This window comes from Chlamydotis macqueenii, chromosome 26 (assembly GCF_036417535.1).
Source record: "Chlamydotis macqueenii isolate bChlMac1 chromosome 26, bChlMac1.mat, whole genome shotgun sequence".
Classification (NCBI taxonomy): Eukaryota; Metazoa; Chordata; class Aves; order Otidiformes; family Otididae; genus Chlamydotis; species Chlamydotis macqueenii.
Window position 1 is genome coordinate 1,400,376 of NC_141581.1, and position 20,520 is coordinate 1,420,895.

The 20,520-nt window shown below is 56.4% G+C and overlaps 1 protein-coding gene across 1 annotated transcript; it reads right to left on the minus strand.

The window, feature by feature from the left end:
• Positions 1–2,378: 2,378 nt before the first annotated feature.
• Positions 2,379–20,043, minus strand: ATP8B3 (ATPase phospholipid transporting 8B3). The gene is made up of 29 exons (XM_086767674.1): positions 19,980–20,043; positions 18,728–18,863; positions 18,381–18,454; positions 18,247–18,321; positions 17,552–17,727; positions 17,170–17,283; positions 16,601–16,699; positions 16,108–16,169; positions 15,423–15,495; positions 15,241–15,311; positions 14,618–14,700; positions 13,926–14,084; positions 13,321–13,409; positions 12,587–12,780; positions 11,733–11,945; positions 10,016–10,158; positions 9,432–9,620; positions 8,916–9,028; positions 8,327–8,491; positions 7,912–8,023; positions 7,531–7,606; positions 6,943–7,084; positions 6,217–6,484; positions 5,489–5,712; positions 4,869–4,952; positions 4,362–4,601; positions 4,038–4,176; positions 3,646–3,776; positions 2,379–2,975 (listed from the first exon to the last, which is right to left on the minus strand). The coding sequence occupies exons 1-29, from the start codon at positions 20,041–20,043 to the stop codon at positions 2,739–2,741; spliced, it is 3,945 nt and encodes a 1,314-aa protein (XP_086623800.1). The 3' UTR covers positions 2,379–2,738.
• Between the last annotated feature and the right edge of the window lie 477 nt (positions 20,044–20,520).

Genomic DNA, 20,520 nt, shown 5'->3' on the forward strand with positions numbered 1-20,520 from the left:
CAGCCACCTCCAGAAAACATCGCTCATTTTTCTGCATAGCAATAGGCGACGCGCGCCCTCGTCCCGCGTGGTCGAGGGCTGCATCTCTGCGTTTTTACATGACTTTTTCCTTCTAATTAAATTGAATTTTTTTTTTCCTGCTGCTTCATTGTTACTCTCATGGGATAGGTTTTACTCTACAGCGAAATGCAATTGTTACTCCTCTGTGTCTTGCAACTATATTTGTTTAAGCTATTTACAAACGTTAAAAAAAAAAAAAAAAGAAAAAAAATTAAAGTCTTATGTGTCAGGCACTTTATCCAAACTGTGCTGTGTGCTCTGGAGTTTGTTCCTTGTTCTTCGCAATGACTCACGCAGGGGAAGTTACCAGGAAACTTAACTCCAGCCTGTCAACAGGTTTTAAAAGAGAAAGAAAAAAAAAAACCAACTCTATTTGTTCATCCTCTACTGGTTATGACTGTGTTGTATTTCTGCAGTTTTCTGTTTCTTCAATAAATTATTTTCTAGTCATTCACCCTGGCGTGCGTCTGTGTGTCCCGGGGCGATGCTGGGGTCGGTTGAGTGTCCCCGTTTTAACCACCTCAGCTCCTCTGCCCAGACCTGGCCTGAGAGCATCGGGGGGTGGACCTGGGGGTCATTCCCAAGCAGCTGGGAAAGGTTTCTCCCCCCGCTTTTCCACCTGGGAGTCGCAGGGGCCAGAGCTTTCCCAGAGGAAGCCTCACAGACTTTAAATTCTTGGCACCGTCCAGCACCCTTCTTGGCCAGAGCCCGAGGAGAACACTTCAATTCTCACAAACTCAGCGGGGATGAAGCCAAAGTGCTCGTTAAACAAACCCAGCGAGTTGTGTGTGCTGCCGGCAGGTCCAAGCCCTCGTGGATGATTTAATTATTTTGCTTTTTACCCTAATATCTTGTCCTACTGGGCATTTTTGCCATGACACAAGTGCTGGCAGGTGGCGCACGCTGAGGGACCACAGGACCTTTCTGTGCAGCTTTCTCCCTTGGTGGCGTAGCAGAGATTTACAGGAGAGGAGAGAAAACCTAAAATTCTTTTAATTCAGAAATAAAAACAATTAAAAGGGTAATCCGGTCACCAGTCAGTTTTCATGAACAGTGAAATGGGGGTCACAATCCCCAAACCGCCATCTCGAGTGTTGGAATAAAGTATGGCGTCACAAGTGCTAGTTGGTAAATGTAGCCACTCCTTGACCGTAGTTCGTATAATCAGGTCAAGGGATTCAAGATATGTGACTTTCAACATCGGCCTGATCTGCCAGATAGATCAAGCGAGGAATGGTATACCCTTTCAAGATGTCAGCCTTCTGAAATGGCTTTAAAGGAGCCCTCCCAATCCGTTGGAGCCAATCTTCAATTTTCGTACATAATTCGGGCTTAGATATACCAACCCATGGATCAATCCGTAGACCCAGATATTTCTCAGTTTCCCCGGTTTGATCATATTCAATGGCATGCTGTTTATAATCCAAGCTGGACAATCATTGATCGTATATGAGTCCTTAGTCGGTTTGATGTAAAACCCATGGCAGCTTCCTCTTCTCCAGACTAAACAATCCCAGCTCCCTCAGCTGCTCCTCATCAGACTTGTTCTCCAGACCCCTCACCAGCTTTGTTGTCCTTCTCTGGATGTGCTCCAGCTACTCAATGTCCTTCTTAGAATCATAGAATCTTTAAGGTTGGAAGAGACCTCCAAGATCATCAAGTCCAACCGTCAACCCAACACCACCATGCCTACTAAGCCATGTCCTGAAGTGCCACATCTACACGTTCTCTGCCCTACTCCTGCTGGCCACACTGTTCCTGACACAAGCCAGGATGCTGTTGGCCTTCTTGGCCACCTGTGCACACTGCTGGGCATGGCACGTAGCAGACACCGCTGCCGCGTGCAGCTCATGTAGGGATGGGAAGGACAAGGAGGTGGAGATGATGGGGAGCGACAAGGAGAGGCTGCAAGAAGCCGGGTTGGTTTGGCTGGAGAAGAAAAACCTGGTGCTGACACAATCATCCGTAGGTCCTCCTTCAGAAAATAGGGGGCATTTTAAAATTGCACCCCTCGAGTCTTCCGTTGTGGAGTTGGTGTGTGTGAAAGCCATGGGCAATGGGTCCAGCCCCACCTTGGGGAGGGCGGCCGGGCCGGCTCTGCCCCGCGCTCCCTGCAGCGTGGGAAAACAAGACGAGAGTCTTCGTGCGGCCGCTGCAGCTTGGGAGGGAGCGAGTAGGGGCGAGGGGCTGCACCCGCCACCCAGCCCCACCGCTGGTCTTGTGTGAGGGTGTTTAGTTAATTCAGAGGTGGGATAATGAGCTGCCTGGAACAGCGGAGCTGCTGTTTGGGGATCCAGCCTGGAGCAGGATTGGCCCCGGGCAAGAGGACGCCCCGGCTCCAAAGGGGCTGAGCAGAGGGCAGGGGGCTGGGGTGCCAGCCAGGGAGCCACGGGGCGAGGGGCCGAGCGTGGCGGCAGCGGTTGGTGGTTTTCACAGCTCCACAAAGCCCAGGCACGCGCTGTGTGGGGGAGATGGAGCTGCTGGCGGGACGCGTCCCAGGGCTCAGCGCCCAAAGCAGCAGCCCCCCAGGCTGGGCCAGCCGTGGGGGCTGCCCACACTTCAAACTCATCCAAATCAGATTTTTAAAATGTCCATAAAAGGAGGGAGCCAGCCAGTTCTGTGCCTTGACACCACCTCCCCGCCCCAGCAAGGTGGGAGGTTGGTGCTGGCCAGCGCAGCTACGCTGAGGGGCTGGGGAGGGGGGACACAGCCGGGGTTGTCTCTGGGCACAGGAGACCCGGGGTGGGGCGGTGGGCGCCCCCGGTGCGCAGGCTGTCCCCGCGGGTGATGAGGCTGGCGTAGCCCTCCTGGTGGGAGAAGGCGTAGCTGGAGCGGCGGTGGAAGGACCTGCGAGGGACACGGGCACGCAGCTCCACCGAGGGCTCCGGCTCCTGCCTGGCCTTCAGGCGGATCTTCTGCAAGGAGACGGGGAAATCAGGGCTGTGGCTGCCTCCCGCCCCAAGGAGGGATGTGTGGGGAGAGCAAAGACGCCCTCCACCAAGACACAGTTTGGGTCCCGGTTCCACCATGACCTGAGGTGACATGATGGGATGCATAACGTGGGGTCCCTCATGAGGGTCTTCAAAGCTCTCAGAGCTCTGGAGCACAATGTTGAGCCGTGCTCTCATCTGGGACCTATTTGTGCCACTGGCAAGGGATGACCCACAGCCCAAATGGGGGTGAGATCTACCAAAGCTGGGAGTAGTACCAAGACCTGCACCGGACCCCAGTGCCTCCTAAGGGGCAGCTCCAGAAAGTCCTGGAGGGCAGTTCCTTACTGCAGCCAAAAGCAGACCCTCTCCAAGAGCTGGAGCAGGTCTCTTGCGTCATGGCCTCCTGTCGGGCCATGAACTGATTTGGGGAGAGGGCCCTGGAGCCAGGCTTGGGCACGGATGTCATGGGACACCACCAGCAGCTGAGTGGTGCCGCCAAGGAGAGGTGATGTCCCATCGCTACAGCCCAGGCAGTGGCTTCCCTGGGGAACCTCACCCTTCCCATCACCAGCAGTGCCCTGGCCCACCCCGGACACTGATGCTGGCAGGAGGCAGCCCCCTCCCCACGCCAGCCCCCCGGCACAGCCCTCACCTGCTGGATGGTGGTTTTGCCCACGATGGTGTGGTACGAGCGGATGGTGAGCGAGGGGATGGTGTTCACCACGAGGCACAGCAGGACCACGAGCAGGATGTAGGGGTCGGTCAGGGCGTTCCGGCTGGCCTCTGTCAACGCAAGAAGTTGATGAGTGATGTAGGTAAGGTGGAGAGGACAGAGGGAACAACTGTTGGGGGACAGACCCCCCACCCACAAAGGTGTTGAAGGGTCTGAAGAGGAGATGGCATCTAAATTGAAGTAAAAAAATCTAGAAAGCAAGATCAAGAAGTGGTGATGATCTGCAAGGTGGGAACCAGACTGTAGCACCAAGACTGGGCTCCCCTGGCTCGGTGAAGGGAAGGACCACGGGGTTCCCAGGGGCATCTCACCTGGGAAACAGAAGATGGCAGGGGCTATCCTGAAGGCACCGACGCTTTGGGTCAGGAAGGAGAAGAGGCAGAAGAGCAGCAGGCTGGCTGTGACCATCAGAAAGGACAATGCCGTCCAGAACTTGGTGTCCAGGATGATCTGCAGGGGCAAGGGGAGAGCACACAGAGGCTGCGGGGATCCTCTTCCATACAGCCACTCATCCCTAAGGGACATCCTCCTCCAGCCACGAAGCTGCTGGGGATCGTGTCAGAGAGCCCAGGGCTGAGCCCATCCCTGAACATCTCCTCCGGGATCAGGATCGGGAAGGGCGCACGGGCGCTCACCTCCATGAGGACCGACAGCAACGCCGACGTGGCCACCGTGACAGCGAAGGACTCGTAGTCGCCAACAGCCCTGCTGCCGACGCGGTCCTGGAAGGCCCAGAGTGCAATGTAGAAGCTGGCAAGCGAAGTGCTGACCCCGTGCAGGAAGGTGACACCGAAAATGCGGTAGTTGAAGAGCTCATCTTGCTGCCCGATCACGTAGAGCTCAGGGAATTCCAGGCTCTTCTTGGCACTCACGTCCTGGTGAGAGGAGGCTAAGTATCACCCTCCCCACCCTCCTGGGGAGCAGGATTGGGCCACCCCACCCAACACAGCCCTCAGGAGAGGGCTCCTCCACCCACTTGCCCTGGGGTGACGGGGAACAGAGGCGCCCCGGGCCTGGTGGTGACATACAGATGCCCATCGACCTGCTTGGTACCACGTCCCAGTGCCAAGAACCACGCAAATGGGGTGCAACGACTGCCGAGGATGGGCACAGGGGCTGGATGCGGCTCGGTGAGTCTGTACCTGCTCCAGAAGGCCCACGGACAGCACGGGGTAGGCGGTGTAGAAGATGTTGTAGAGTGCAAGGAACCAGCCCTCGTACAGAGGCTAGAAGGGAGAAGAAAGCAGCAGTGAGCTCCAAGGCACCAGGGGTGAGTCCAAGAGGCTCACATCTTCTGGAGAAATCCCCACAGACTTGCTCCAGGCTCTGCTTCAGCCCCACGTTGTCTGCAGTGACCAGTGACAGACACGGAGGGCTGGAGCTGGACAGTGGTGGCCAAGTGGCACTGATGGCCCTTGGGATAGAAGCTCCCATTTTGGAGGAAACCAGCTTAATACAGGTGGGATCTTTCCCTGCGTCTGAGACCAAACTGCAGCTCACAAGGACATCCCAGATCTCCCCAGGGTGCTTTTCCCAGTCCAGCCAGATAACCAGTTGCATCTCAGGCAGGCATCCCCCAAAAATTGGACAGTCCAATACCAGGGCAAGGGAGAAAAGGACACCAGGGCGTGATGTGGACACAGGTCCATCAGGGAGTACCAGCTGCGAGACCCGCACGAGGTCCTCAGCAGAGGGGTCACAACACTGGTGGGCAGACCACCGTGGAATGGATGCGACCCCTGCTAACGGCAGCATCCCTCACCTGAGCCGTGAATCCGCTGTGGAAGGCGAACCAGACCTGGGCCATCAGGCCAGCAAAGGTCTTGTAGAAGAAGTAGCGGAGGAACTTGCAAATGCGCAGGTACGCCCAGCGGCCGTGGATGAGGAGGAGGCGCTGGAGATACGAGAACTGCGCCAGGGCGTAGTCGCTGCACTGCACGGCTTGCATGCCCTCCAGCCCGCTGATGCCCACCCCGATGTCAGCAGCTGCAGAGGACAGGAGGGTGCGAAACACATGTGGGGAGGGATTTTGGGGAGCCAGGTGCTTGGGTTGTCCCCAGGCTGATGGGCAGAGGGTGAATCCAGGGTGATGGAGGGAAGAAGCCCCCTCCATCACACGCCGTGGCTGCGGGGGTGACACGCCAGGCACGGTTGGGCGTGCGAAGAGCACAGCCCCATGTCAGAGCTGCTGGAGAGGGGCAGCGACATCTCTGCCAGCTGCCCAGGTGGGGGCTTGAAGTTTCATCAAGGTTCATCCCCGCTGCCAAAGCAAGTGGTCCACCCTCCTCTTGCCCCAGGCTAGTCCTGCTCCTGTGCCTCTCTCTCCCCTCCCGGCACAGCAACGTGGGAAACTGGTTTGGGTGTTCCCCTCCCAGCTCCTCACCTCAAAGGAGAGGGTGCAGTGGTGGAGATGGCAGATGGGGCACCACCGCTCCCCACTAGCAGCGTGCGCTGACCAAAACCCCCGCTCCCTGGTACCCCGAGCCTCACTTTTGATCATGTTGACATCGTTGGCCCCATCCCCGATGGCCAGCGTGATGGCCTTCTTGTGCTTCTTCACCAGCTGCACGATGAGGGCTTTCTGCTTGGGGGTCACCCTGCAGCAGATCACCGCCTGGCAGCTGGTGGCCAAGTCCACGAAGGCCTTCTCCACCAGACTGCCCCGCTCCTGAGAGCCCGGAGCCCCGCAGCAAGCCAGCCGTTGCCACAGCCGCCCCTTCTTCTCCTTCAGCACCTCTCCCGTGTGGAGGATTTTGTCCTTGGGAGAGAGCACATGTGGCTGGGACCTCACCCACAGCCTTCATAGCATGAGAGCCCCCAGCTCCTCAACGATGCTCTTAAGTCTTGTAGATGCTACAAAAAAAGCGACCCCAGTTTTCTCCAAGTTCATCATGCAGCAGGCACCGTGACCATGAGACCAGTTTGTCCCAGTATGACCAGAAGAATGTGAGATTACCCACCAGCCTGCGTCATCCCAGAAGACCGGTTGGCCAGGTGTGGTCAAAGCCCTCCAACACCAAATGATCAGTGTAGGGTTGTCCCCCTCTCCACTCTTCATTCCCTGGCCCAAAATGGGCTTTTCCCACCCTTTGGGCAGGAGGGGCATCATGTCCTCCACATGTTGGTGCCACCCAGGACTTTGATAGCACCAGGGCAGAACCAGCGATCTGCCAGCGCAGGCACGGACCGCAGAAGAGCGTCCAAGTGACACCTTACCAGGAAGTCCCCGCTGATGATGATCGCTCTCTTCTTGCAGCGTGAAGCCTCCGGGCACTGCTGGGAGAGGCGGCCGCTGCACGGGGCTTCCCCACTGCCACCGAGGTTGTTGTTGCTGACCCAGTAAGCCTTGAGGATGTCACTGCGTGAGGAAGGGGCTGTTGGAGCTGGGCTGAGGGCACTGGGCATGCTGCCTGGCTTCAACCGAGACCTACAGTTGGCTTTCGCCAGCTCCAGGGAGATGGGGCTGGTACCCGGTGGTGGGAACAGGGGGCACAGAGAAGGGGCTCCAAGGGCTCAGCGATACCAGAAATTGGCCTCTGTCCCTGTGGTGTAGAGGCTGGAGAGACAGCTTGGGCACTTTCTGGTGAAAGCCTGCTGAGGAAGGGGAGGCTGGAGGGGCGGAAAGAGATGGGGAGGCCTGGAAGAGCATCAGCAGAGGAGGGCCGTGGACATCCGGGGTGGGACAGGGAGGGAGAAGCATCTCTGGCTGAGCCGAGCTCTGCCCACCCTGCACAGGTTCCTGTGCCCTCGGGTGACTTCAGCGGGGAAAACAATGTCCTGAACCAGGAGGTCAGGATTCCTCACCTGATCTCCTTCTCCTCCAAGATCTCCATGTCGTCCGTGAGCAGCTTGCAGGCATAGCCGATGTTCGTGGCGGTCTCTGCAACACACGTGTCAATGGCCAGTGGTGCTGCCCCCTCCATCCCAGGGCAGCCCTCAGCCCTCCAGTCCAACAGCCCTTGGTGGGCAGCAGCTGCTGGGGGCTCTGCTCCAGCTCTGTGCCATCGTGCAGAAGGCTTCCCCTGCCTCAATTTCCCCACGGGTGACGTGATCTGTGGGACGTGTGTATTGAAGGGAACAGCAGAACCTGGTAGCTGCCCACTCCCAGGGTCTCCTCTCTTCTCTGGCCCTGGTCAGGGGAGAAGCTGAACTGTGTTGGTGGGATCTGGGGTTACCTCCACTGACCTTGTTTGTCTCCCGTCAGCACCCACACTTTAATGTTGCCCAGTTTCAGCAGCTGGATGGTCTCGGGGACTCCATCTTGCAACTTGTCCTCAATGGCCGTGGCCCCAAGCAGCTGGAAGGAGGGTGAGCGGGTGTCATGACACGGGGCAGGGCAGATACGGAGGTGGGAACTGCCCCTGGATCCAACCAGGAGCCCTTGCCCATGGGTGGACACCACCTGAGAGCTATCTAACCTCGTGTCTACTGGCCTGTCACAAAGTCACCCCTGTGGGGTGAACTCCACCTGCCCTCCCACCCAGGGGATGGGTTTTGGGTTGGACACTTCATCCCCTCATCCTGGAGAGCCGAGCCCCATGCTCCCGCTCTCTGTGGGACCAGCGCAGCCGGTTCCTCTTAAACCCCGGCCTCAGCCCACCTGCAGGTTCTGCTCCATCTCCTCGTACAGCTTGTCCAGCTCCCGCGCGCGGTCCTGCAGCAGGACGCTGGCCTCGCCGTGCCTCCTGCTCCACTCGCTGTACTCGACCTCGCTCACCTCCTTACTGGCCAGGCATAAAGTCCTCAGTGTCTCCTCTGCGAAGCGCTGCGGAGAGGAGACGTCAGCTCTCCCTCCCCTTGACCAGGATGACACTCATGGTGGACCAGGACGACTCTCATGGTGGACCAGGACATCATGCCGGCTAGCCACAACGTTCCCATGGGCAGAGCCAGAAACCCTCCAGCATCTGAGGGTCTCCCACTGGGCTCTGACTCCCCCCACCATCCTAGAGCATCCCCATGAGCATCCTTGCAGTGCCACTGGTCCATGCAGAACACCGCGGGTGGATTTGATGCCCTCTTAGCCCCCGTCCCCTACGCAGGCGAGGTTCCTAGAGCAGAAGGAAGAATGAAGGACCAAAATCCTGAAGCCAGAGGGAGAAGGAGCAGCAGGGAACTCCAGGACACCCAGCCCCAAGCCAGCAGCATGGAGATCAGCCCTTTCCACCCCAGGCTGGCGTGGGACTCACATCCAGCGCCATCTCGGTGAAGGTCTCCTTGGGCCCCTGCCTCTGCAGCCTCTCCAGGATGACTGTGTCAGCCCCCTTGGTGTAGAGCCGGATCATGCCCTGGGGATCCCGCACTGGGAGCGGGGGGGGGAGGACAGCTTAGGAACCCAGGGCGACGGCTCCCGCTCGTCGCTGTCCCCACACAGTGGCCGTGCTGCAGAAGGCACCACAGGGGACACTCGTGCTTTTCTGTTGGCGGGCGTAGGAAGCACAGGAACGTCCCCAGACTTTCATCGCCACGAGGGACCATCAGTTCCTCACACACCTCCTCTGAGCCCCCGATTTAGCCACTCGCTCTCAGCTGCTCAAACCCTTCACCGAGGCACCAGGGCAAGCGAAACCGCAGGGATGACCAGGACAATCCTTAGGAGTCCCTGTGCCCACTGCGGTCAATGGCAGCCATCCCGGTGCCAACCCTTGATGGGTCGGGTATGGAAGGGGCTGTCCGTGTTCCCTGGGCCATCCCGTCCCGCTTACCCAGGACAGACATCCTCTTGCGGTCGCTGTTGAAGTCCAGCATGGCCAGCACTTTGTACGTCCTCTTCACCCCCAGCTCACTGATGGTGATGGTGTCTTGCGTTCGGGCCAGAAAGACGTACCCCAGGTTCCTGGCTGCCAAGACCAGCGCTGCTTCGTCCGGTGAAGCTGCCTGATAAACCAGCTGGTCTGTGGAAGAGGAGGAGGAGTCAGACAAGGAGACTCTTGGATATTGGAAACACCATGTTCTTGTCCAGCACCAACTATGGAGACCCTGAAGTCCAAGCCATCAGGAAGCTCCGTCCTACTTGTCTCATCTCTTCTGCTCGTTGCCCCAGGCAGGACAAGTGCCCAGACAGGGACGGATTATCCCCCCTGTGCTTCTGGTCCAACTAATTAACTTTGACTGAAATGTGGACATCCGTGATGGTAGGACAGTGGCCCAAAGCATCCCCATACCCTCACGCCACCTGCACTCCCAGAGCAGAGCTTTGCTGGGCGACGGAAGAAGCCATGGCGGCCTCATTGCCTCGAACGACAGCACGACCCCACTCCGAGCACATCAACCACGGTGACCAACCCACCGCCTTTCTCCTCCACCATGACGGTGTGGCAGAGGGCCAGCAGCCTCAGGAACTCCCTCAGCATGGGGTCACTGTCCTGCTGGGCGGCTTCCAGCAGCGTGGCATCGCAAAAGTCCAACTTCTTCTCCCCGTAGTGGCTCCAGGTCAACCCCAACCCCTGCAAGAGGCACGGACAGGCTGCAGGCGCCCGAGAGAGTGAGCGAGCGAGCGCGGGGCTCCGCACTGGGGATGCCACTGGGTTGCAATACAGCGGCCCTGCGCTGGCACGGTCCAATCCAGATCGGGGTCCGTAAGCCAAGCTCTGCATTGCGTACGCCAAGGGAGTGAGTATAAAAAGGTTGGGAATAATAATAAAAAATAATAAAAATTCAGAAATGCATCATTTTATAAACCCAGTTCCCCTGTCCTTAACCAGCAGCTGAGAACGGGCAAAATCATCAGCCTGAGGGAGCACATGTCTCTCTGCACAGTGTGGGACCCCAGTGTAAGCTGTGCCCCAAAAACAAAAGGCTGTCCCGCTGCCGGCCTAATCAATAACTGCTGCGGCCTTGGCCCCAGCGAGGAGCAGCGTCCCGCCCCGCGCTGCATGGGAGAGGGGAGTTACGCACCGGTGGCTGCTTGTTCTCGTGGCCCGTGCCTGTACCTGCTAAGAAAAAAAAAATTAAAAAATTTTAAAAATTGAATCACAGCGATTCTGCGATCACAAAGGTGCAATATGATACATCAGGCAGGGGAAAATTGGGGTTTTTCCTACTTAAAAATTTTGCTGGACTTTTTTTTTTTTTGTTCGCTTTGCTTTTATCACTTTTATCAATTTTGCTGATGCTTGTCTCAGGAGAAAGGATCTCCCTAAAGCTCTGGCCCATCCCACTTGCTGAATTTCACTAATTAAGCACTGGGACGGCTCCCAAAAGCCAGCCGAGAGCCGGAGTAAGTACAGCAACGAGAAAAGGCAGGACTTCGCAAATCTTGCGTTTCTAAGGGGAAAAACAAGCAGAAGAATAATAATTTTAAAAAGCAAAGGGGAATTGCATGCATTCACTGTAAAGAACCAACAGAAGGGAAATTAAGATTTCTTTGCTTTCTCCATTGGTCACCTGAAAGCCTCAGGGTGCCCAGATTTGGAAACCAAGCTGGTGATTCACCAGAAAAGGATGCACAGAAAGGAGCAAAACCTCTGCTTTGTCTCCAAAACTTTCACGGAAAATAAAAATCCATGGGTTTCGCTGGCCAGTCACTCCGTGGCTCCTCTGCCTGCCCTCTCCTGGACACCCGGGCCAGCATCAGCTCGTTATTCTGGGTGGGACCCACCTCACCCAGACCTGGACCCACCTCACCCAGACCACGTCTTTGCCATGTAGCTGTGCTGAGCTCCCTGTTGTGTCAGGGAAGACCGAGCTGATTTCAGCTTTGGGGCAGGATACATCTCCTGGAAGGTAGGAACCCATCTGAGGAAGGCAGAACCGTGCCCTGACTCCATGCTCCGGGAGCGTGAGACAAACGTGAGACCCCCAGGTGTGGTGGCCACTGCGATGCACCAATAACACAGGAGATGAGAGATGAATTCCTACGGCTTCTGCCAACGCGCTGGACCACCAAGATCAACCCACACGCCCCAAGCTTCCTAGCAAGCCAGGAGGAGTTGAAAGAAACAAGTGTCCTAAATTCAAGGTCTACTTCACTCATGAGTCTCTACAAACTTGTGTCCACCAAATATTTACCGTAGATGGTCCCATTGATGCAGCATTTCTTGAAGCTCATCATGTTTTGCGTCAAGGTGCCAGTCTTGTCCGAGAAGATGTATTCGATCTGGCCGAGCTGATCGTTGAGGCTGGTGCTCCTGGCTTTCGCTGGAATGTCCTTGGCAGCGTAATACATTTCCAGGTCCCAGTTGATGAAGCAGCTGTTCACCAGATAGATGAATTCGAACCTGGGGCGTCAGATAGACGAAAACTTAACGCTGGGGAAGGAGATTGCATTACTCACATCCCAGGGGCACTTGGGGGTCTGACACAGGAAGAAAGGGCAGAGGGGAAGTCCCCGCCTGAATCCCGTTGCTCTGCGTTGAGGAAAAGCAAGAGAGTTTTCGTGGTTGATGGCCAGTTTTCCAGAAGGCTCGTCACACCAGACTGAGAGCCAACTGGGTTCCCCTCTGGAAATCTGGCCCTCGATGACAAAATTTGACAGATATGGAGGTGCAGTGAAAGGCCAAAAAGTTTGGAAACACAACAGCTGTGCCCTTCTCTCCCCGAATCTACTCAGTAGGGAAACACCACCTTCACCAGCCTCGTCCTCAGCCTGCCCACAGCTTCCAACATCAGCACGTATCTTTGCATCTCTTTTCTGGCTTTCCTCCGAGAGGATCTCAAGGCCCATCATCAATGTTCCTACGATACGCACCCCGTCCATCCTTACCCTCTTACGGGAAGGGAACACGTGGGAGTGACTTGCTCGGGGTCACAGCCAGATTTTTTTGCGCAGCCCCATTTTTTGTGGCTCTACGCCAAGGTGATGGCCAAGGACGGGGAGTGGGGTGCTGGTCTCTGATCCCTTCCAAGCTGTTGTTCTTACGTTATGTACATGGACATGGGTATGATGATGCTCAGGAGGATCATGAAGCCCCAGAAGTTGAAGAAGGCCTGCTGGGCAGGAGTTGTATGCTTGTAGAGAGCGGAGAGGTAGCTGTGCTTCTCCTGGAACATCCTGGCCCAGAACGCGGAGGCAATGGCGAGGCACAGCGACGTCACCAACAGCACCAGGAACATCTGAGATGGGAATTCAGGATGAGAATGGCTGGTGGCCAATCTGAGAAGTGATGACACTCAGCTACCAAGAACAGGAGCAAGAGCCATCCAGTTCCTCCTTATGACCACACTGCTTTGCTTCCCACAGAGGAAAGGCTCCTCCTTCCCCCGTCCTCCATCTGCTCTGTGCTGAGCCACAGCCTGCAGGTCCCTCAGCACAAGCCACCTCCTTGGACCCGCAGGGTTATGGGTCAGTAAAGCAGGTCAGGAGGGGCTGGAGATCCTGAAAACTCCAGCTCCCTGGTCCAAGGAGCTGCTCTACAGCTGAGGACTCGGAGCTGTAGAGTCCAACACCACGCAGGCTGCTCCAGACCCAACAACTGCCACTTCCTGGGAACATCACCTGGTGTTTGCCCATCACATGGTAAACTCATTTTGAGTGAAATATTGCAAGCTGAAGAAAATCAGCATCACCCAAGCAAGCAGCCTCTCGTGAGAAGACTTGCGAGCAACCACAGGAGGCTGGTGGGCCAGGGCAGGAGGTGTTTGCACCACACTCACTATGATCACCAGCCGGTCCATCATGCGGTCCAGCTTGGTTTTCTTCTGCTTGATCTTTCCACAGTTCCTCATAATTTTGGAATCAAATCCTGGGTGAGAAACATTTTAGAAGTAAAAACTCAGGTCCACAGCCCCCAGAAGGTTGGCTTGCACCTAAGCGATGCTGGTTTCCTCCGTAATGACATCTCCCCACCTCTGAAGACTTCAGAGGACCGCATCCCTTGGTCAGGGGTTAATCAAGCCATGGATGCATGCTCAGAGAGCCAAATATTACCCCTCCCCTCTACCCACAGCTCCTCATGGCCAAGCTCTCTGCTGCACCAAGCCACAAAGTGCAAGGGGCCACAAAGTGAGGTGGGTCCAGGACATGATGCAGGTGAAACACAACCTGGGATGAGCAGAGGTTTGGCACCACCACATCATCTCCCTGCTGGTGAAACCAACCCCAGCAAAGCTTAGGACAAACTTCTGGGGGCTTGGATAGAGCAGCAGGTCATGGAGAACGGGATCTGCTGATGCCAGAAGTGCTTGGGCACCTGAAAATCCCCAGGGACCTGGGTGACCTGACAGAAAAAGCCCTTCCTGACCTGGGCCCAGGCACTCACCTGCGTAGATGACCAAGCCGTAGCAGACATCGGTGTTGCGAAGCTTGCAGCCTCGCAGCAGGATGCGTTCGCTGTCGAGCGGGTAGGTCTCGCCTCTCCACTCCAGCGTGCCGGTGAAGCCGTGCATGCGGCTGTTGGGCTCCTCGCACGTCACCCTCCCTTGAGCAGAGGGCACGTGTCAGGTGATGGCTTTGGGGGAAATGAGAGGACCTTCCTCTCCCCTCTCCCCCCATGCCCGCCCCCTCCAAAGAGGGGTGCTGGGGGCTTCTTGGGGCAATGTCAGGGCATCTCCAGTTGGGATACGGCTGGCTCAAATAAAGGCCAGGAACCACACCGGGCTGTAAAACTGGGGAAGGTACAAACACAACTCGCTTCATCCCCAGAGCCTCCAAGAGGGGAGTCTGCATCCTACGGAGGACCAGAGGGGAAAAAATCCAGGGTCTGAGCTCAGGTTTGGGAGCCAAGCACTTGATTCCAGTGGGATAACCAAGATCCAGGGCACGAGGAAGGTGTGCAACCCCAACGGACCCATCAACGAGCCGCTCTGCTGGGGAAGGGTCTCCAGGCAGGAGCAAGTGCAACCCCCCGTGGGACCGACGGCACTGGGTGATGGCAGGGACAGAGACTTTCCAAGGCTGAACCCATCCCATCCCGGCGGGACAGTCGCGTCCTCGCTCATCCGGGAGACTCACCATCAAAGGCGGCCAAGCTCTCCTCGCTCGCCAGCTCCCGGTGGGTGACCAGGAGCGCTTGTCTGAACTTCAGGTTGGTTTCCCTGGGAACAAGAGCCAGGGAGGGGGAAAAATAAAACAACCCCGTGGGGTGACAGAGCTGTCGGACCCGTGGGATGGAGGCGGCTGTTAATTATCGGGTGATTACGTGAGGGATGGCAACGAGAAGCGAGATGGGGACCTATCACGCCAGACACAGAGCCCTCATGCAGGGAGAGAGCCCTGGCCAGAGACTCTGCCGTTAAATCATCCCGTGGACGCGTCACGCAGCCGCTGTCCTCCGCCTGGCCGGGACGGAGCCGAGAGATGCCTGAGGTCACAAGCTGCTCTGTGGGAGCCTCAGAAGCAGTTTTGGACTCCCATTTTCAAAATTTGGGGCTCAAATCCCATTTCTGGGGTGCCTGTGGGTTTAGCTTTCAGAGGATCCCCCACATCTCGTGGTTTCTGCTGGGTTTGCAGCCCTCCCAGCATCCCTGACCCCCCAGTGCCGGGGGATCCCCACGACTGGAGGCCTCAGCCGTTGGGTGGGATGCCTTTGCCCCTCTCCCCCCACGGCGATAGGGGTCCGGTGCCCCTCTCCTCACCCGTCAATGTCAGCGGTCTCCACGTAGCACAGGCTGCTGGGCTCCGAGCTGCACAGCAAGAGCATGTCGGCCTTGAAGAGCAAAAAAAAGGGGGAAGAAGGGCCCTGGTTGAGCCCCTCTTTGCCAAAAATCCCCCCCTCCCGCTGCCCTTGGGGCGCAGGCGGCTCCGGGGCACCACTCACTGGGACAAAGCTCTCCTTCTGCAGGCGGACGATGTCCCCGACGCGGATGTCGCACCATTTCTGCCAGCGGAAGCTGCAGGAGAATTGGGGTGGGGGGAGTTTTTATCCTCGCGGAGCAGTGGGAACAGGGTCTGTGGCTGTTTCTGTCCCCTGGACCAGCCTGTGCCCATCCCAGCTTCCTGCGTGAGGAGGGTCTCCCCGTTGTTGGTTCCTCTGCCACCCCGCTGGCCGCCCGCCTGCACGACCGAGGGACGGCTGAGCGCCGAGGGTGGCACAGGACCCCTTTGTCACATCCCTCGGACCCATGGGTGGCAGGGACTTCCAGCCCCCCTGGTCCTTCCCCAGAGCAGTGTTCAGCAGTGGTAGGACGCCGTGGGTTAGAGATGAAGACCTGGAGGAACTTCTGCGATCGAGGAAACCTTCTTCCCAGCATATCACAGCAAATTAGGGCTTTTTTTTTTTTTTTTTTTTTGACCTATTGTTTGTGACTGGAATATGATCGTCCCCAGAGGGGAACCGCTGGGCCTGCAGCAGATGTTGGGAGGTGATGGGAACTTGCAGAGTCAGGGACAGTCCCACCAAAACCCGTCTCGGCTGATATCCTTAAGGATGCTCAGCACTTCAGACGATCCATCCTTCCACCCAGGCCTGGAAAAGACGGGTACAGCTTCCCAAAGCCCCTCACCTCTTCCCAGACAGGATTTCGCATGGCCTGCTGTTGATGTTTCTGTCACTTTGGTGACGGCCCTGCATAGAGGAGGGAAAAAAAGAGGCCGAAAGAAAGGGATGGGCCATGCCAGGCTTCCTTATCCCAGGAAAACAGCCCTCAAGAGCTGGTTTCTGAAATAATTGGATGTATTCTGATGAATAAAGAGGCTGAATTCCCCCAGGGCATTTCTGGGGACCAACCTGGGAAGATAACCATTGGTTAGATATAAAAGATGACAGAGATGGTGGTCTAGACCCCAAGGAAAGCAACCGGCTGGTCACATCCTTCCCAAGGGAAAAAACAGAGCGTTTTGGACACGGTAGAGTTGATGGAACCTCAGGAACGACGAATGACAGCAACTCCCAAGCTTTTCAGTTGACCCCCCAGCAAAGGGGCCCTTTCTGCCAACCGTCCCCACCCCAGGACCTCCACCCAACGCTCCCAGCCTTTGGCTCCAACCCACACTCACAACGTCATCGATCAGGTCCCGTAGACCCCGGATGGTGAGAAGGCAGCTCAGGGGGAAGAGCAGAGTGTACCAGGGCACCGTGGAGATCTCAGGGAAGGTCTGGAGAAGGAGAATTTGACACCACTGACACAACTTCCATCCCACCTTGGGACACTTGAGGTGACGGAGTGACTCCCCCTCGCTCCCAGCTCCCCTCCCCAGCCAGCGCCTGAGGACAGCAGGCACCCGTCTCACGAGGAACCAAATCAACGTCTCTGCCTACAGAGAAATGTTTGGTTGAATTTCCACCTCTCTTTAAAGCGGAGGTGTGAAAAGTGCCTGGGTCCCTGGATTTGGAGGGTAGGATTTCTGTTTGGGTGTGGTCTACACGAGCTTCGCTTGCATCCCAACCAAGTCAGTTGAAAGTAAGTGGACTTAACGTAGGTTAAACTCCTCAGGGTTCATGAAAGACAACGAACACCACTGCAAAGTGGCATCCTCGACACCATTTTAGACCAGAATCTAAACACCAGACAACCCTCCTTTGCTAGACAATCTCGTACATGCTCTTTCCTCGGTGTCCTTCTCACCTGTAAGAGGATGACAAAGACGAAGTAGACATTGGCCATCCGGTGGAACTGCTCGTAGAGGTTCAGTGGCAGGAAGGTGAAGAAGTTGTACTTGGCTGTCTTAATGGCATTGCCCTGCAGAAGAAAGGTAGGTCAAAGTCACGTGAAACCAAGGATGTGTTTTGAAAATGCCAAAAACGTCCTGGTGTTTTAAGGACTTCTCAACTTTTCACGGCATATGAGATGCCTTCAAAAATGCCGCCCTTCCTCTTCACTGAGGATTACGGATGTGACTCTCCATCCTACTGGAGAGCACTCTGCAGCATCTCCGTCACGTCACTCCCAACCACCACCAGCTCAGGAGTCGGGGAGAATGGCCCAGGACCGGCCCTGGCTGACTCACCGCATACTTCTTCTTGGTCAGACAGAAGGCATATTTCTTCTTGAATTGCGTGTGGTAGTTTCGGTCATTGGCCCTCACCTCCCAGGTGAAAGCTGGAAAAGCAAGTGGATATCCACCAGCTCCCATCAGAGCCAGGCCCTGGCCGTCAGCCCCTGGCCTACAAGGACCAGGAGGTCCTGGAGGACCAGGAGAGCGATGGTGCCACTGGTGACCCACTGCTGGTGAGGTGGGCTTTCCATGGTGTGCCTACACCTTGAGAGCAGCTGGAGCTACAGCTGGGACAGAGCTGGATCCTTGGGGACAGCTGGGATACAGAGCGGACAGAGGGGCCAGGAGGCCAGAAGCTTCCAAAGATGTAGGGCTGCTGCGCACGCTTGCCCTCCAAGCCTCAGGCTAACCGGTGGGGCTTGGGTTTTGGGTTGACTCCTCCAAGCACAGCTGTTGCTGTTCTGAAGACCGGTTGATCCTCTCTTGGTTTCATTTTTGCTGTCCCAGTGCAGATACAAGCGAGGAACATCCCAGCCGTGTTCCCCAGCTCCTGCACCCCAGCTGACCGTTCATCCTTCACCCCAAAGCTGTCTCATCCCCATCTCACAACCCTCTCCCACATTCAACTTTCTCATAAATTGTCTAAAAAAAAAAGGAAAAAAAAAAAAAAAAAGAAAACCCACAAAACACACTCATCGCACACTGACCTGGCAGCTGCTTCGTTCCGTGTGGGCAGCCCGAGGCCGGGTCCTGCTCCGCCATGCTGGCACCACTGCCAGGATCTAGGAACAAGGACAACCACGGATGTTTGCGATGCTGAGCAATGACGGCGTGATCTCACCGGGATGCTCCAACATCCCAAAGTCGGGCCCTGCGCCCCGCCGGGGCAGGATATCGTGCAGAAGGGCCACTCTTCTGAGACAGATGGGGATGGACGTCTACCCCTGAGCCACAAACTTCTACCTCTTTACTGCCCTGGAGATGGAAAACCCCACACGGACACGCCGTTCTCTGCAGCCATCTGAATGCCACAGATCAGTGACATCAAGTGGAACATTTCCAACATGTTCCACCTTTTTCCCTTTAACGCCTTCTGCAGGACCAGCTGCAGCTCAGATCTGAGTCAAAATCCGCTTCACCCTGGCATTTTTTGTTCAAAAGTCACAGATTTGCCGTTTGTAGCCTTACGCTGCCTCCAACTTTGCATGGGCATCGGCGCTGAGGTTGCCTGGGTAGACCCCTGCCTTCTCAACGTCCTCGGGGATGCTCAACGGCTTTGGCGTGGGTTGTCTTTCAGACCCACCTTCGCCCAGGTCCCAGCTACCTGCGACAACTCAAAGACGTTTTTCCTCTCTGAGGATGGGAAATCATTTGAAGACGTCGGCGAGGAAGAGGAGCTCTCCCCATCCTGCCATTGTGCCCGTCCTGCCTAGGGAGCAGCCATCTTCATCAATGACAAGATTTCGCTTTCACGCAGTGACCTTCTCCACAGGAGTGTTAGGGAAGATTAATTAACGCTTGTGAAGCGCTTTGGGGGGCTGGTGTGACAGGACGAGGGGTGATGGTTTCAAAATGGAGGGAGGCAGATTTAGATCAGATATTAGGAAATTTTTTTTCACACTGAGGGTGGTGGAGCACTGTCCCAGGTTGCCCAGAGAGGTGGTGAATGCCCCATCCCTGGAAACGTTCCAGGCCACATTGGCCGGAGCTCTGAGCAACCTGATCTTGTTGGAGATGTCCCTGCTCCTGGCAGGGGGGTTGGACTGGGTGGGCATGAACGCTCCCTTGCCACCCAAACCCTTCTGTGATTCTATGATTCTGCATCAGTCAGAGTCAACTCTGAGCCCAGATCTCCAGTCAAGCTTGCGATGATGAGGTAGGTCCAGATGCAAGCTAGGAAGTCAACACGCAGGTCAGGATCAAGTCTGGTGACAAAGGACAAGGTGACACATAGCTCATTGGTTGATGGGCAGATCCACTGGGACAAGATAGCTCCAAGGCCAAGCCAGAACTTCAGTCCATGAGTAGAGGGCTGGGTCCATGGCCAAGCTGGCAGCAGACCCACCTACAACAAAGCTTGGGCTAGGACTGAGCTGCAGGGCTGGGTTTAACTAGAGCCCACGAGTGGGTGTGGGAGCGGTCCCAGGTGAGGCTGCGCAGGGCCACTGACACCTGGTAGTGCCCTCAGGGCCCTGACCCATTGCTCAAAGTATCTTCTGGCCTTGCTCCTTCCTCCAGGACAAAGGAGGCCGACAGCGATGAGTGCCAAGATGGTTCCCTGGGCTCGGTGCTCCCAAAGCAGCAAACGGTGGGATGGCTTTGATCAGAGGGCCTAACCCTGCTCTGCGTCTCACCATGATGCACTGGAAGACCTTTGTTTTGGCTGTGGTCATCTTCTCCGAAGGTCCCTCTTGCGCTCAGGATCGGGCCCGAAGCTGACCATCCACCACGTCCCGCTGCGTTGGGCATCTCTCAGCCCCATTGTACCCAGTAACGGTCGCCATTGCCCTCTCCGGCGCTGCTCATCAGCGATGCCCAACAAAAGGCTAACGAAGCACCTGTGGTTGGGAGGTGAGGGATGGTCGGTGGAGCTGAGCCCCGTGCAAAGGCAGCTGGGAAAATGGGAAACCAGCCTCTTGCAGAGCCCAGGAGCAGGGGAAAGGGGAAAAAAGGAAAAAAAAAAAGAAAAAAAGAGAGAAATACTTCCAAGGAGGTATCCAAGAAACCTTGGTTCCAAGAAAACTCTCAACAAAGCTCACTCATCACCTCAATAATTAGAAATAAAAATTGCATTCCAGGTAGGCGGGAAGCGGTCAGAAGTGGGTGCCAGGGCACCCTGCCAGCCCCACCCGCATGGGCGGGCGGCCAAATCCTGCACCGGCCCCAACCCGGCACGTCCCGGGGCCAGAAAGGGCCCAGCGACGGCCAAAGACATCCTCTGACCGCTGCTTCACGCCTCGTCTGGACCAGCAGCGATTGAC